Source organism: Carassius auratus, chromosome 20 (genome assembly GCF_003368295.1).
Source record: "Carassius auratus strain Wakin chromosome 20, ASM336829v1, whole genome shotgun sequence".
NCBI classification, from domain to species: domain Eukaryota; kingdom Metazoa; phylum Chordata; class Actinopteri; order Cypriniformes; family Cyprinidae; genus Carassius; species Carassius auratus.
This window is the reverse complement of record NC_039262.1, coordinates 9,361,016-9,378,654: the sequence shown is the minus strand read 5'-3', so window position 1 is coordinate 9,378,654 and position 17,639 is coordinate 9,361,016. Positions and strand designations below refer to the sequence as shown.

Sequence of the window (17,639 nt, the reverse complement as noted above, 5' to 3'; positions counted from 1 at the left end):
ATATAACTAAATGAGGAAAGAGACAAGGAGAATAATAAAAATAAATAAATAGACATAGCCACCCCCCACCCTAAGAACCCCCAGGAGGATTAGAAAATATAAGACAAACAGTATTTGTATACAATTATACTTATAAGATGCATATAATAAAAAAGAGAGAGAAAAAAGAAAAGGAGAAACAAGTATAATCAACTATACCAATAGTATATATGAATGGAAAGTATTAATTGGAAATGATTGTGTTTTTGAGAAAAAAAATGTTATGCGTGGTTAGTGAAAAACTAAAAATGTTAAAACACTTGAATAAGACAAAAAAAAAAAAAAAAAAAAAAAAACACATAAAGAACAATGGTTCCTGGGATTTTTGAGAGCTGGAGCTTGTAGCCTAGAATTTTTCTTTCTAAATTATGTGAAAATCATCTTGTTTACTCACTCACAGAAAACAATATATTGATTAAAATTTTCTAAGATACTTTTTGTTGGTAAAAGTCATATGCGAGTAGGCGTCAACTATCATGAATATCATTGTGATTTACACCTGAGAAGACAAAAGCCCGCAGAATGAGCTGCATAATGAGCTGCATAATGAGCCTTTCAGTCAGCTGTCACTGAGAGGGAAGGGTTACAAGAAAGAATGTAACCCTTACATTCTTATTATTATCATAATTATCATTCTTCTTCTTATTGTTATTATTATTAATGTTGAAAAGAGCTGAGAATATTTTTCAGGTTTTTTAGGGGGGATAAATTAAAAGAACACAATTTTTTGTTATATTTGTTACAGTTACATTTATTTGTTACAATTATATTATTTACATCAAGCTTTTGAATGATATAGTATTGCATATTGTTATTGAAACGTCATAATATTTCACTTAATTATACATTTAGTCAGGAAGTATAGTTTGAAAAGTCTAACTAGTAAAATATTTACACGTTATGTGAAAACTAGTACAAGTATATAAATAAATATAAATAGACTTATGTTTATGATCTCTGCTGAATAGAGGACTTCATTCTTTTTTTTCTTAAGGAAATCCATTTCTCAAATCCTCAACCACATTGCATCTTTTTGGGGTGATTTATGTCTTATTCCTCTCATCGCGAAGCAAACAGTAAAATAAAAGAACTTGAAGAACAGTCTCGCTGCTTTTTCTTGTGTTATGGGCGTATTCAATCCGCAAGCTTCAGTTTGAATCTGAATAGCGTGTTCAGTGTGGGGGCGTGGTCACATTAGATACAATGAAGGGAGACTTGAAAAACGGACATCGCCTAGTTTTCATATGGATTACTTTATCACAGAATATTTGTTTTCGGAAGCACGTGTTAAGTTTAAAAGTAGACATGTCAAGCTTTCTATAGATATCTCTCTCATGTCTCTTCGTTGAGTATTCACGGAGTTACAGTTCATTTTAATGACGTGTTTGTACATGACGATCAGCGGAGACAAAGGCTGCAGACAGCACACCTTGTTTGTTATCTTTATTTTATAAGTGCACAAAGTTTTGTTGTTATTAAAGTTGACCCTTTAACAGATTTGATGGATGAATCTTATTGCTCTTATCTGTACGATTAAAACTGAATGTGTAATTTAAGTTCTTTTCGGGGTTATCAGGAGAAAATGACTCATAACCTGTATCCGCTTTAATCGACTCTTTCAAACGTATTTTATAATGTTAACTTCAAATAATACTTATAGTAATTTAAAAATGTGGTAGCATTGGATCTGGACAGGAAGGATAACTCTAGGAGGGGTGTGTCGCGATTCTGCCTTCTCACATCTCGATACAGGTTCGTGGATATCTTTACAGCCCTACTAACAGTAGTATTGAAATTGTAAAGACAAAGCAGCTCTTTACACTAAGATTCATAAGATAAAAAAAAAGTTAATAACACTTACCCTGACATGAGTTGTTGCGGCTCACAGGACTGTCTTTATTGAAGGTATTAAATCCACTCCAGCATGAACACATGTGACTCCCAATGATGTTAATACAATCGGAATACTGACCACACACTGACACTGCATCTTTACATTCATTGATGTCTGAAAACAAGATTGAGAAGATGTTGCATAAATGTTACAATTAAAGGTTTCCAAATAATATGTAGTTTCAACCAAATAAATGAATACTGGTCATGTTACTACAATTACAATCAGTACATTCGTGATCTCAAGTGATTTCTCACCTCTCTGGCAAAGTGGCCCCTCTGAAGGAAGAGCTTGAATACATCCACAAGTGCCTCCCACAATGCTATCACACACCTGATAGGCCCTGCAGGTGTCACTGGGCCAAACATGATTCTGCTCACAGTTGCACTTATATTCTGTTCCATTTAACCCACACACTGAAAAAGAATGGGATTCATTTATTTGTGTTCAAACTGTCAGTTTCTCCTAATTCTGAATTAATCTTAATGTGTGACATGATGAAATATTCTGATCTCACCAGTAGTTATGTCGATATCTGTGATATTAATGCTGTTTCTCAGAGTCAAAGGCAGGTTGATATTTCTGACGATATTCCGTAAGTCGCCCACCAGGAACGAGTCAAAGAATCTCACATCAATGTCAATCACGTAGTTAGAAGGTAGAACTGAAAGAACGAACAGAAGCAGGTTTAGCAGAACAATCAGTATGATTATATCCTCATAATGATAAAAATTTAGGTATTTTATAGAATTGTCTTCAATGAATGAGCTTTATATTAAAAGAACATTACTGTGTTGTAAATACTTTAATGACAAAACTCAATATACTGTAATAGAGCATGTAACAAAAAAAAACAGCATATGATCGGTCTGTCAAGCCCAGCAGTAAAATCAATGGAAAACAGATTAAAACAATTAAATCGAGAAAACTGATGTTGTCACAGAATGATGTCAGTGTCTCACCTTGGCAGAACTGTCCGTCGATTGGAAGAGCATTGATACATGTACATGAACCATCAGTGATGACATCACAGGCCTCGTATGAGTGACACGTGTCATTCGGCCAAACAAACAGACCCTCACACTTACACTGATATTGAGTTTCATTCAGAGAACACACTGAAAAACAGAGGAAGAGAAAAACAAATCCAAATCTCATAATTTCTGGCATTATTAATGATGTATACATTTTCTCTTAGCTATACATTACAACGCAGAGCCTGAGATCATACCAGTAGTTATGTTGATTTCTGTAATGTTAGTGCTGTCACTGATTGTGTAGGGCAAACTGAAAAACATCAGAAGGTTCCTCAGCTGATCAGTGATGCTACTGTCCATGCTATTGATCTGGATTTCAATCAGATACTCAGTCAAAGGGAGAGTCACTGTAGAAAAAGAGTGGAGAAAAACATCCAGAAATGATGCCTATGCCTTTTACCAGCAAAATAAACATTATCCAGGTTCACAGAAGGGAAATTATGAATGGATTGTGATGTTTCAGTCTGTAAGATTTAATAGAACAGTTATTTTAACCACTCCAGTATCAATTTAACCAGCTTCGGTCATAGATGAAAGATGAAAGATAGCATACACCAATTCATATGGCAGATGATTATGGTATTTAAAATTCCTGTTCAATTTTTTTTTATTTTAAAATGATGAAATATATCTTCTACATGCTCACCATTGCATGGGTTACTGGTGCTGACTGGTTCACTGCTATCTGTTACAGTAAATCCACTCAAGCAGGAACAGTTGTAACCCCCAATTGAGTTCGTGCAATAAGAGTTTGGACCACAGACCTCCAATGTATTAAGACATTCATGCACATCTTTATTAAGAAGATATAAAAATATGCGTATTGTTACTATTAGGAACACTCAAGTATGGAAGTCACAATAAGTTGAATCTAGTTTTTATTACTCTTTGGCTGCTAAATTTTTATTGGAGGATGAAAAAAATTATGTAGACAGCAGGAAGAAACTTTTTTTGTTTCTTATTAATAGTTGGTTTTGCAATACATTGTGTTCAATATGATGAGATGGCAAAAAATACAAAAGTAAAATGCATATAAAACACAAGCTGGGTTATTTAAGAAAATGATTGTATTTACAATATAAATGATTGTAGGATTTACCTGTACATGTGTTATCATTGCTGATGGGGAAACTTGAAACTGTTGCAGTGAATCCATCCAGACATGAGCAATTGTAACTTCCCAGCTGATTTGTGCAGATGGAATTTGGACCACATACAGATGGACTGAACAGACATTCATCTATATCTAATAAAAAACAAAACAAAACAAAAAACAAATATTAGATTTTACAGTTTTAAATTAGGAAAACACCTAAAGACATCAAAGACCTCTGGTATCTAAAGACATTCAACCAGAATCATTATTATAGGATGCCAAAAAGATTTAAAAAAAAAGAAATTGTTGGGTTATATAACACCTCAAGCAGGAACAGCTATAGCTAACAATAGTATTGAAATTGTAAAGACAAATCAGCTCTTTACACTCAGATTCATAAGATAAAAAAAAGTTAATAACACTTACCTTGACATGAGTTGTTGCGGCTCACAGGACTGTCTTTATTGAAGGTATTAAATCCACTCCAGCATGAACACATGTGACTCCCAATGATGTTAATACAATCGGAATACTGACCACACACTGACACTGCATCTTTACATTCATTGATGTCTGAAAACAAGATTGAGAAGATGTTGCATAAATGTTACAGTTAAATGTTTCCAAATAATATGTAGTTTCAACCAAATAAATGAATACTGGTCATGTTACTACAATTACAATCAGTACATTCGTGATCTCAAGTGATTTCTCACCTCTCTGGCAAAGTGGCCCCTCTGAAGGAAGAGCTTGAATACATCCACAAGTGCCTCCCACAATGCTATCACACACCTGATAGGCCCTGCAGGTGTCACTGGGCCAAACATGATTCTGCTCACAGTTGCACTTATATTCTGTTCCATTTAACCCACACACTGAAAAAGAATGGGATTCATTTATTTGTGTTCAAACTGTCAGTTTCTCCTAATTCTGAACTAATCTTAGCGTGTGACATGATGAAATATTCTGATCTCACCAGTAGTCATGTCGATATCTGTGATATTAATGCTGTTTCTCAGAGTCAAAGGCAGGTTGATATTTCTGACGATATTCTGTAAGTAGTCCCACCAGGAACGAGTCAAAGAATCTCACATCAATGTCAATCACGTACTTAGAAGGTAGAACTGAAAGAACGAACAGAAGCAGGTTTAGCAGAACAATCAGTATGATCCGCATAATGACAAAATTGTAGGTATCTTATATAACTGTCTTCAAAGACTGAGCTTTATATTAAAAGAACATTACTGTGTTGTAAATACTTTAATGACAAAACTCAATATACTGTAATAGAGCATGTAACAAAAAAAAAAAAAAAACCTGCATATGATCGGTTTGTCAAACCCAGCAGTAAAATCAAAGGAAAACAGATTAAAACAATTAAATCGAGAAAACTGATGTTGTCACAGAATGATGTCAGTGTCTCACCTTGGCAGAACTGTCCGTCGATTGGAAGAGCATTGATACATGTACATGAACCATCAGTGATGTCATCACAGGCCTCGTATGAGTGACACGTGTCATTCGGCCAAACAAACAGACCCTCACACTTACACTGATACTGAGTTTCATTCAGAGAACACACTGAAAAACAGAGGAAGAGAAAAACAAATCCAAATCTCATAATTTCTGGCATTATTAATGATGTATACATGTTTCTCTTAGCTATACATTACAACGCAGAGCCTGAGATCATACCAGTAGTTATGTTGATTTCTGTAATGTTAGTGCTGTCACTGATTGTGTAGGGCAAACTGAAAAACATCAGAAGGTTCCTCAGCTGATCAGTGATGCTACTGTCCATGCTATTGATCTGGATTTCAATCAGATACTCAGTCAAAGGGAGAGTCACTGTAGAAAAAAGTGGAGAAAAACATCCAGAAATGATGACTATGCCTCTATACCAGCAAAGTAAAAATAATCCAGGTTCATAGAAGGAAATTATGCTTCAGTCAGTATCTGAAGCATACTGCAATTCATATTGATTTCAACAGATGAATACAGTATTTTAATACTTCTATTATTTTTTTTTAAATATGATGAAATATATCTTCTACATGCTCACCATTGCATGGGTTACTGGTGCTGACTGGTTCACTGCTTTCTGTTACAGTAAATCCACTCAAGCAGGAACAGTTGTAACCCCCAATTGAGTTCGTGCAATAAGAGTTTGGACCACAGACCTCCAATGTATTAAGACATTCATGCACATCTTTATTAAGAAGATATAAAAATATGCATATGGTTACTATTAGGAACACTCAAGTATGGAAGTCACAATAAGTTGAATCTAGTTTTACTTACTCTTTGGCTGCTAAAATTTAAAACGGAGGATTTTTGTACTGTTTAATTGTTGATTTTTCAATAAATTGTGTGAAATATAATGTGATGGGGAAAAATGCACAAGCAAACTACATGTATAAATAAGCAGGGACTTTTTATTTAAGAAAATGGTTGTATTTACAATATAAATGATTGTATGATTTACCTGTACATGTGTTATCGTTGCTGATGGGGAAACTTGAAACTGTTGCAGTGAATCCATCCAGACATGAGCAATTGTAACTTCCCAGCTGATTTGTGCAGATTGAATTTGGACCACATACAGATGGACTGAACAGACATTCATTGATATCTATGAAAAAAATATCTTTAAATGAAACAATCTGCAAAGTTGTTAATCAAAACAGTGCATGATAAATAAAAATATTGTCCCTCAAAAGAGAGAGTCGTTCCGAATCTGAATCGCCTTATTTTCAAATATTTTGCCTGTTACCATAGATAGACAGTAAAAGTAATGGACACAGCGACCCCATTGGATTCATGGAGACAAGTGAAGTCAATTAAAAGCACGAACTTCCTGGGAGGTCGAGCGAACTGCCTGCGCAGACTCAAACTGAGCTTGATGACGTAGATGTCACGTGAGCAACCGAACCTTGCAGAGAAGGCGAGCGTGAAAAGGAGCAAATTTTGGTAAATATTCTGATTAATTATTTTGTCATTTTGCATAGTATTTAAAATTAATCATCCCCCGATTGCCTCATAGACTTCTCCTCCTGTCCATACGGTAATTTCTACTGTGCGACAGAGAGTTGCAGGTTATGATGCTGCGTGTTTGAGTGCTCAAAAAAAAAAAAAAACATTTGGTGCTAATATGTGATGTATACGTAGTGCTTTCCAAGTAAAGCACAATATTACTGTCTTACTGAAGTAGATTTCATAATTAACTGTGTGAACCCACTATTTTCTAAGAATGTGTTGATTATGCCAGCCGACCAATCATAGCAGAGTACAATTATGGAAGGGAGGGGCTTGCTCCGAAGTTGCTTTGAACGAATCGTTTCGAAATCATTGGCAAATGACTCTTAATTCAATGTATATTCTGAGACAATTATTGTTTTCTGACCTTAGATGCAATTAAACCTGTTGTAGTGGACTCCAACACGAAATTAGGACATTTTAAAATAATATATGAAATGCTAATTTTATTTTATGGTTTTAAATTTTGGCAAATATCTTAAGACAACAACAATAATTATTCCAAAAAGGCGAAAAGACAAAAAAAAAAAAAAAAAAAATGTTGGTGATATTACACCACAAGCAGGAACAACAACAGCTCACAATAATATTCAATACACATCAGCTTTGTACATTCAGGTTCATAAGATAATAATCCCCCCCCCCCCCCCCCCCAAAAAAAAATGAATAACACTTACCTTGACATGAGTTGTTGCGGCTCACAGGACTGTCTTTATTGAAGGTATTAAATCCACTCCAGCATGAACACATGTGACTCCCAATGATGTTAATACAATCGGAGTATTGACCACACACTGACACTGCATCTTCACATTCATTGATGTCTGTGGAAAAAAAAGAGCGATATATTATTATATTAATGTTAATTTTTTTTTTTTTTTTTTTTTTAAAGGTTTTCAAAACCACAAGTTTGGTCAAAGTGCGTCAGATTTCTAGGCTTTACCGGTTTTGTCCACTAGGGGGAGACGTCCTGACTTTTCTAATTAGTTCATGTAGCTTTGTTTGGCTTTTGCTTTTTGCCCTCATGCAACACTTAATAAGACACTTAAAATATCAAAGATACTTACAACTCTATCTTGAATAAAACTATTTTAGGCCTAATCAGAAGATAACGTTGTTCTGTTTCGCAAGCAATAGGTTCAACACAGCATTTTCAAAACGATATGCTAATGAAGTCATAAATTCTGCATACTCGTTTGATTGACAGCTCCTCATAATCATGTTGCCCAAATACAATAAAACATGGAACTGCATGGAGTATAATAAACAATAACATAATAATTAAAATTTAAAATGAACAATTAATTAATTGACAGTGAATCAAGTATGTGAATTAACATGAATTAAATTCAATACTTTTATTTTGTGCTTGCTGTGTTTCAACAATATGATTTCTCACCTCTTTGGCAAAGTGGCCCCTCTGAAGGAAGAGCTTGAATACATCCACAAGTGCCTCCCACAATGCTATCACACACCTGATAGGCCCTGCAGGTGTCACTGGGCCAAACATGATTCTGCTCACAGTTGCACTCATATTCTGTTCCATTTAACCCACACACTATAACAAAAAGCAGACTTTTAGGCTAACGTATATTCAAAGAATCAATAAAAGTCACTTAAATTACTCATATTATGTGGAAAATTAAGAAAGTATTTTTTAAACATTACATCTGTTTGTAAAAAATTATTATAGGAGCAACTTTGTGTTTATCTGCATGTTAATACAAAGAAGGCAGACTACACTTCTTGTGTGACCAAGACCCCAAAATTGATGACTGAATGAAATCTTACAACTTAGAAGATAAGCAATATGGAATAAATAATAAAAAAACAAAGCAATATTACATACAACAAAGTATAGTGACCCATCCCTTATGAAACAAAAATATATTGCAGTATATTGGAAAATATCATGATGCAATATATTAGGCATATATTCTTATATATATATTTATTTTTTCCAATATATTGCAATATATTGAAAGCGACAATCATTTGTATATTTTGCAATATATTATATTATATATGTATCATCAATATATTATTAAATGTATTCAAATATATAAAATATTAGAATATAAAAAGGGAAAATAATATACTGTATTACAATATATCACAATATATTAAAAAAAATATATTGGTAAATATATTTTCCTTTCGTAAGGGATACTCAGAATTTGTGTTCTGCATTTAACCCATCCAAAGTACACACACACAGCAGTGTGCACACACACACAGCAGTGAACACACACATGCACAGTGGCAGCCATTTATGCTGCAGCACCTGGGGAGCAATTGGGGGTTTGGTGCCTTGCTCAAGGGCACCTCGGTTGTGGTATTGCCGGCCCGAGACTTGAACCCACAAACTCAGAGTTAGCAGTTAAACTCTCTAACCACTTGGCCACGACTTCCCCCAAAATGTGAAGATAATCTCATTCAAATTTTTACTCATAACCAAACACGGACACTTTCTGATCTCACCAGTAGTCACGTCGATATCTGTGATATTTATGCTGTTGCTCAAAGTGAGAGGAAGGCTGATGTTTGTGAAGAGATTTCGTAAGTTGCTTATCAGGAACAAGTCAAAGAATCTCACATCAAGGTCAATCACGTAGTCAGAAGGTTGCACTGCAAGAACAAACAGAAGCCGTTCAGGTAAGAACAAAAGTAAAACTATGTACCCTCATAGTTAAAAACTGGTTTTTCTTGGTGCCAATGCCTTTTTGTCTTTTTCTGGAATGTTGATATGTTGCTGGATTTTTATGAAAGCTCTTACTCTGCAACAGAGATCGGCTGATACTTATTCAGATTATTTTTATATTCAAATGTCCAATTACTGATATGCTGAACCAGTTTCAATTATATGGATTTGACACAAAAACTGAATGATCATCAGACTACAACAGTAAAATGATTAACTCCATTATGACTATTTAAGTTATAATAAAAAGATAACTAATTGTAGTTTTCATTAAAGTTCTGCAATCTAAATGGTTTGAAATTAATTTTCATATTTGTTTTGGCCGGTTGCTATGCCTAATTGCTCAGTGCTCATTACAACCAATGAGCTTTCAAAAAGAAAGCTAAGAACTTAAAAAATTAATTTGCATGGATTTGTATTTGCATAGAGCACTGGGGTGCTACATATCAAATATGAAATATAAATAATTTATTGGATTTAATGATTTAATGAAGTTGTTATTTTTTATATTTATGAATGTTATCACTTACCTTCTTTTAACTGGCAGAACTGTCCGTCGATTGGAAGAGCATTGATACATGTACATGAACCATCAGTGATGACATCACAGGCCTCGTATGAGTGACACGTGTCATTCGGCCAAACAAACAGACCCTCACACTTACACTGATACTGAGTTTCATTCAGAGAACACACTGAAAAACAGAATCAACAAAATCATAAACTGTTCATGGTAGTATTTATCAGGTATAAAGTACAACATTACAACGCAGAGCCTGAGATCATACCAGTAGTTATGTTGATTTCTGTAATGTTAGTGCTGTCACTGATTGTGTAGGGCAAACTGAAAAACATCAGACGTTGCCTCAACAGATCAATGATTGCAGGATTCTCTGCATCTATCTGAATTTCAGTTAGATATTCGACAGGAACTGGAGTCAATGTGGAAAGATGAAAAGAGTTAGGAATATTCACTGCTTTTTTCTTTTCTTTCTTTTTTTAATGCAGGAAATAATGTAGTGGTCTTGACACTGAGATTGAAGTAAGTTGTTTTATCTACCTGATGGTTGTTGCCCGCAGTCTGTGTTAAATTCCAGGAAAAGGAAGAGAATTTATTAGAACAAATCAGTTCATGTTATAGTCACTGACTGAGAGATCTTCTGTATGATTAAAAACAGGAAATATGAAAATGTTTTACTTGTTATCTCGCTGACTGTTTGACAGAACTGTCTGTCACTTGGAATATCATTGATGCAGCTGCATGTGTTGTTAGTGATGCCGTCACAGCTCCCATATTCTTTGCATTTTTCACATGGCCAGAGATACTGGTCCTCACATACACACTTGTATCCACTGTCATTGAAATTGCAGACTAAGAAAGGATACAGCACAAATGTAAGCTCATATTTATCAGATCAGCACTAATGTATTTGTGTTCAGAAGGTGGTCATTCTTCACCTGTCGTGATGTCCACATCTAAAACTTCAACCACCTCATCTAATTGAAGTGGAAGGTTGATATTCTGCAGAAATCGCCTCATCTCATCGATCACAGAGATGCTTGTGGATTCCAACTCAATTTCAAACAAGAAGTCTGTGAAGGGCAGTTCTGGGACAGAATCAACAAGCACATCATCAGCTTGGTATTTTCATTGCATTTGATATTAGAGTGTACATTTACAATACTGCATTTTTTGTCACAATAAATATGTTTATAATTAATTATGCTAACAATAATGTGTAAATACATGAGAACTAAGGTAAGCATGCGTATCACAAACACTGCTCATTAGTATGTCAGTCAGATGTTAAAATATATGCGAATAATAAAAAACTTTGCTGTGCAAAACTGGTGACTGTTGTTGCTAGGATTTAACTGCCAACATTTAAAGACATTATGAGAGGAATTTTGATGCCCATTTATATTTTAGTATTCATCTTTTTCTGTAAGAGCGCCTGCGCTCATTTGTATATTTTATGAGACTGGCTTCATTCATAGAAAATCAGCATTCATTGTGTGCTTTTTGTACGGTGCCCATAGGGTGACATGTCTGGTTCACTTAGTTTTGTCATGGCCACAACATAATAACTAGTGGGAACATGATAATATGCTGTGGCCACGAGATAATAATTTGAAGGAATGTCATATTAACTTGTGTGAACGTAATATCATGTCTAGATGCTAAGTTGAGGGAATTACATATTTTTCTCTTGGCGACTGGTTTAATGCGTAACCAAACCTGCGCATGACCAAAGCAACCTGGGATTAACAAAAATAGATTAGATAGACATTTTTATTAACATTTAAGTATTTAATTTAATATTTGTATATTATTATTATTATTATTATTATTACATTAAAATAAAATGAAATTATAATATATGTTAAATTTAAACTGCATTCCAGCAAAAAATCCAGTCAGCATAATCAAAGCTTGATTTGTATGTCAAGCAGGCAATTATTTACAAAAGTAATCAGAACATTAAGTAAATAGATTGAAATTAAGGGGGAAAAATTACATAAATTAATATTAAAATATAACCAATAATAATAGGCTAATGATAATTATAATAATATAACAATATTACTGGAAAAAGGTGATCAGTTAATGGACTTAAAAGACTGTAGGATGGAAAAATGTGTTTTATTGTAAGCATATTTAATATTATGCACTTTATGTAACATCGATTCATGGTAAACTTCCTTTGAATGCTGACTTTCGCATGCAATACAGCCCAGTAGCCAATGCCTATGGTTAATATAATAATAAAATAATGTGAGAATTTCTATAATAAATAATATTATAATTTCTTAATTAAAATAAAATATTAATGAATCCATCTCTGACAATCCTGGGTTGCTATGGTCACGCAGGTTTGTTTATGCATTAAACTCGTCCCTCAACATAAGTTCTTGCGAGGTCACGGCATGATAAGGATGTATTTACCCCGATAAAATGATCTTGTAATATCACGTTCTCATAAGTTATTATGTCATGGCCACAACAAAACTAAGTGAACCGGACATGTCACCTTATAGGCAAGTCCACATTTTTATGTGTCTAAGAGACATGAACAAGTTCTTTGAAAAACATCTATGACCTATGAAACGTCTACCCTTCATGCTATTATGGTTTCACTACTAATTAAAATGTATTAAATAAAGCTTCCACATTTGTCCATGTTGATTAGTTTAAAAACTTGAAGGCCTGGTTTCACAAACGGTTCTTATTTTAAGCCAGGTCTAGGCCTTCATTAAATTAAGATATTTAAACAATTTTTACAAAAAATGTTAAAGGTGTGTATCTTGACCCAGAACAATGACACTGACATATTTTAAGAGATGTCAGAGCAAGATAGTTTCAGTTGAGACAGCTCAAACATGCATTTTAGTCTTGAACTAGCTTAAAGCTTGTCTGTGAAAAGGGGGGGGGGGGGGCAAAGTATTAATTTAAGGTACATTTAGAACAGATAAAGATCTGTGATTAAATTGCGATTATTCACAAGTTTACTCATGATAATCATGCGATAAATTGCGATTATATATTTTAATTGATAGACAGCCCGAAGTTAAAATGACTAAAATTAAATGTAGGCTTATGCTGGTTACTTAGTGTTTTTTTCTTCATCAATATAGGCTATATTTTTTCACTCTTTTCTCATTACAGAGAAACCACTATACAGTATTTCTGACGTTCCAAAAACACCTCCTACTGGCAGAGAATGAATGTGCATTTTCAATAATCCAGTATGCAGGTTTTTTTTCAGTCTAATTCATTAAATATTAAACAGTGAATTTTGCTGAAATACGTAATAAATGGAATAGTTTTAACCCTGTATTGATTGTTTATGTTGCGAAGGATGGTTGCTAATAGTGTTGCAATGATGAACCTTTGGGTGAAACATAGTTGTGCTGTATCAAGCATACAACATTTTGTTGACCAATCAGAATCAAGGACCTGAACTAACCATTTTATAACTGCAAATAAATATACTTTTTACTTTAGCTATGAGTATAAGGTAACTTACAGTTAACAAATTAAAGTGTATTTATTTAATTAGGGTATGTATTTATTTATAGACCCTACTGCAGCTTTTTAAACTTTTTCAATCATTACAAACTTTTCTACAAAGTTTTTTTGTGTGTGTGTGTGTGCATTTGGTGTTGCCTTGTTTGGTCATCTTTCTTACCACTCTCCAGCACACACATCTCTCCATCACTGGGAACACCATTGATACATCCACATGAGCCAAAACGGATGTCACCACAGGGCACATATGTCTGGCAGTTGTTGTATGACCATGCATATCCATCTTCACAAACGCACTGGTATTCAGACTCATTTGGTTGGCACACTTTTGTAAACACAACACAATATTGACACAACATTTAAGAAAATTAACAAGTAAGAATGACATATTTGAATTCTGAACACCAGTTCAACAGGCTCACCTGTTGTAATGTTTGCAGCAGTAACTTCAGTGCTGTTGTCCAGTTGAAGAGGAAACGTGATGGAGGCCAACGACGCTCTGATCTGTTCAATCACCACAGCTTGAGATGCATTCACCTCAATAACCACAATGAACTCCAACAGCTCCGAATCTTTGGGGAAAAGGATGAGATTTTAAGCAGACTTAACTGATTGAACTTTTGACAGACAAAATCAGAAAGAAAAAAAAAACAATAAAGAATATTATATTAATTAATCTTTATTTATATATCCATAACATTAAACTTTTATTAGGAAAGTGTGTAACTGTGAATCAGACCTGCGCTTCTTGGTATTCTGTGACGCAGTTGCCCATCTATGTAGCTTAACTGAAATTAAAAATACACACACACACACACACACACACAAACAAATGTATTTACATATAAACATTAATCATGTGGGTTGTTAATCTATTCATGGTTCCATACCATAAATTTGTGTTATATTTCTATAAATCTAATGATGAACATTTTAAATGTGCTTTCAATGGATACAAAATATTTAATTCTTACTGAAATTAATATATCAGTGGAAAGTTCATCTAAAAAGACAGGAATCTTGTTTTTCATCGTTTGTTTTTCTGTTCCTACAATGTAAATAAACCTTTACCTACCTCTAAATCTATACTTGTTTCTGGTAAATCAAGTGTTTCCACAACACATTCATGGGTCAGCAGGACAGCCATAACAATTCCTATGCAGTACTTTAATATTTGTCCTGTATTTGAGAAAATGAAAGTTTAAACAGACATGATATGAACAAATAAAATTAAACATTAATAGCACTTAATCTGGAAATTATAGGTCTTGGAAAAGGAATTCTGTCTTATTCAATGCAAAAAACAACAACAACTAAACTGACAGTGACCATTTTTGAAGGACAAGAAAACCAAATGTGATCCATTTCAGTAAGATGTTGTAAATCAAGCCACCAAATATTTGTCATTATATAATAACTAAAACCATTTCAAGACTCAAGTGTTTTGAGATGAATAAGTACAGTGTCTTGCATTATAGAATTTTTGGGACAAAAGTATTTATATTGAATTAAAGATAATTTGTTTATTATACCTTGACCGGCCATGTTTCTCACTGATGTACGTCCGTGAAAATCACTTCAATCTATTTCTTCAAAACAAAAGGCATTTATATGGCTCATCCAGACACTTTACATCTGTAAAATTGGAAATTCTGTCATATGCATATCAGAGTTCAATTGATCAACAAGATTACATTTTGATTTAAGATGTTTAAAGTCTTTTGTAATGACCTCTCCTCAAAATAATCATACTTTCAAGGTGTTTGTCATAAATTAGCAGAAATTCATAAAAATCTATTTTCCACTGACTCACAAAATACAACACCTTAAAACATCTGAAGCACTATATGTTTAAACAAAGTGTCTATTGTTTTTACAGCAGATATTTACATAAGGGCTGAATCTTTTATGGAAGACCATTGTAACCAATCAGACAGTTTACTGAGGATTATTTAATAATAAATGACAATGACAGAAACTGCAAGCATAAATAATTATAGGTTGCACTCCAGTCAACTGCAATCGCTCACCTGAATTTAGGTCAAGCTCTTGTCGTTTTCAAGCACATACAACTTTAAAACATTCAGCACTGAACAGCACATTTCAATAATAAGGTAAGCATCTCCTTCAATAAATGTAATCCGGATAGGCAGTTTACAGCAGTTTTATGTTTTAAAGAATAAACAGGCTGATTTGTCAGTCTTACCTTGCTTCTGGAAACAACCTTGATGCCGAACTTGTTCCTCAGGGTCTGATTTTTTTTTTTTTTTTTTTTTTTTTTTTGTCAAATGATCCGCCTACAAAATCTTCCTGGAATTAGCATGCCTTTGTGCAGGTCACCACAATAATGTGCCTGCGTGGGTCACCTGCTAGACAAGTTTGATTTCTCTCTATTACTTCCTTGTTCTATTGAGTGAACACAACAGAGCAGAATTCTCTGGCAGCATTTCAAAAGAAACAGTTTAAGGCATTGTGGGCTTCATTATAAAAAGTAAATTACATATGTAAGGTCTGCGCACTTGGCCTAACGGAGGTATCCAGTGCTGACCGCAGGTTTCTTACGTGTCCAGACTTTTCAGTGCGCAAAGCTCTTTAATTTAAAGTCAATTCTAATCTGACACCATTTTATTATGACCTTGCATTTGGGTTTAAAGGCAAATTGGTTGTTTGTATGTATCTAATCATTACTATTCTGACATTTGATTATTCTATTTATTCTTTAAAATTATTGTACTCGCTCATACTCATTTGGGTGTGTTCATGTTGCTCAAAGATATTGCTTTTGCCCTAAGCATATCTTGCGGGTCACATTCTCGTCAGTCTTGGTTATTAGACAGAGGTAATTGGCTACTACTTTAGACCGCCGCTCCTATGCTTGTTTATTTTAAAAGTATTTAATTAACCCACATAGGTTTGAGTAAATACACACTTGAATAAAGCAACATTATTTTTAGTCAGAGATCATGACCACTACTATAGATATAAGCCGACCAACATCACTTTCCCTGATAGAAGTTTTGGTATGGTCATGCCATGGTTTCCCATGTACACTTAGCTAGAGTAATACTACGATAAACAGAGGTTAGGCTCATCCTATTTAGGTTGGTCGAACTACATCCAGCTGACCTAAACGGAAATATCCTACAAGCCCTTACAATCTAAGTACACTTGAACTAATACCAAGTGTTAGCCGGATCTCTAAAGATACCATTGGTGTACCCTATGCTCCATCTCAACTGAATTTTAGTCTGTTACTAACCTGACGCAGGAAATGCAGTAACAAGGATACAGCGTAATCTACTGGAGTTAATAAGTACAGAGTAAAAAAGAATAAAATCAAACTACATTTACATTATTATCAGTAAATATGTATCATGCCAATTACATAGCCAGTTCAAAGATATCAAATCAATACAAGACATCAAATTCTCAAAAATGAGTCTAAGAGTAAGATACATACCTTACCTTTAGAAAAATACATAGAATGAAGTGTGTGAACACAGGCTCATTCTGGCTACTCATTCTGGCCCCGACCCTTTTGCTGACCAAAACCAAAATAAAACATCCCCCGAGTGGAGGCATGTACAACAATTGGAATTTGCATTAATCCAAGTCCCAGACCGGGGGTAGTTTACACCTCAGCGGGAACAGTAGGTTCTTTACATGGGAAACCCTGGGAAAGGGCACTCCCATTACAGTAAGCTAAATATCTCTTAACTCTTAGGTGGTACAATGGTCTCTACTTTTGTGATACTGAGATCATTGTACCAGTAGCATGGAGATGTTTCAAATGATACCTGAGATAC

At 34.2% G+C, this 17,639-nt stretch overlaps 2 protein-coding genes across 2 annotated transcripts in view; both read right to left on the bottom strand.

Moving 5' to 3' along the window:
* Window positions 1-5,122, bottom strand: part of adgrf6 (adhesion G protein-coupled receptor F6) — a 49,332-nt gene extending 44,210 nt beyond the window's left edge. The window contains exons 1-10 of the mRNA XM_026290886.1: window positions 5,043-5,122; window positions 4,783-4,941; window positions 4,493-4,639; window positions 4,070-4,216; window positions 3,617-3,763; window positions 3,165-3,317; window positions 2,896-3,051; window positions 2,451-2,597; window positions 2,191-2,349; window positions 1,901-2,047 (exon numbers count right to left, since the gene is read on the bottom strand). Of these exons, the coding sequence (XP_026146671.1) occupies window positions 1,901-2,047; window positions 2,191-2,349; window positions 2,451-2,597; window positions 2,896-3,051; window positions 3,165-3,317; window positions 3,617-3,763; window positions 4,070-4,216; window positions 4,493-4,639; window positions 4,783-4,941; window positions 5,043-5,052 (1,372 nt within the window). The 5' untranslated portion in view covers window positions 5,053-5,122. The remainder of the gene's footprint in view (window positions 1-1,900; window positions 2,048-2,190; window positions 2,350-2,450; window positions 2,598-2,895; window positions 3,052-3,164; window positions 3,318-3,616; window positions 3,764-4,069; window positions 4,217-4,492; window positions 4,640-4,782; window positions 4,942-5,042) is intronic.
* On the bottom strand, window positions 5,069-16,087 carry LOC113037912 (fibrillin-1-like). Its single transcript, XM_026195233.1, has 19 exons — window positions 16,040-16,087; window positions 15,366-15,468; window positions 14,909-15,012; window positions 14,573-14,621; window positions 14,256-14,405; window positions 13,994-14,158; window positions 11,262-11,411; window positions 11,002-11,175; window positions 10,864-10,884; window positions 10,592-10,735; window positions 10,334-10,498; window positions 9,584-9,730; window positions 8,502-8,660; window positions 7,780-7,926; window positions 6,552-6,698; window positions 6,129-6,275; window positions 5,762-5,914; window positions 5,492-5,647; window positions 5,069-5,190 (listed from the first exon to the last, which is right to left on the bottom strand). The coding sequence occupies exons 2-19, from the start codon at window positions 15,376-15,378 to the stop codon at window positions 5,069-5,071; spliced, it is 2,313 nt and encodes a 770-aa protein (XP_026051018.1). The 5' UTR covers window positions 15,379-15,468; window positions 16,040-16,087.
* Window positions 16,088-17,639: the final 1,552 nt, after the last annotated feature.

Bases quoted from the DNA above. Each gene is read 5' to 3' on its own strand.
- LOC113037912 (XM_026195233.1), bottom strand. The intron at 9,731-10,333 runs GTAAGTGATAAC...TTGTTCTTGCAG, and splicing joins GTTCTGCCAGTTAAAAGAAG to TGCAACCTTCTGACTACGTG. The intron at 5,915-6,128 runs GTGAGCATGTAG...TTTTTTCTACAG, and splicing joins CACCAGTAACCCATGCAATG to TGACTCTCCCTTTGACTGAG.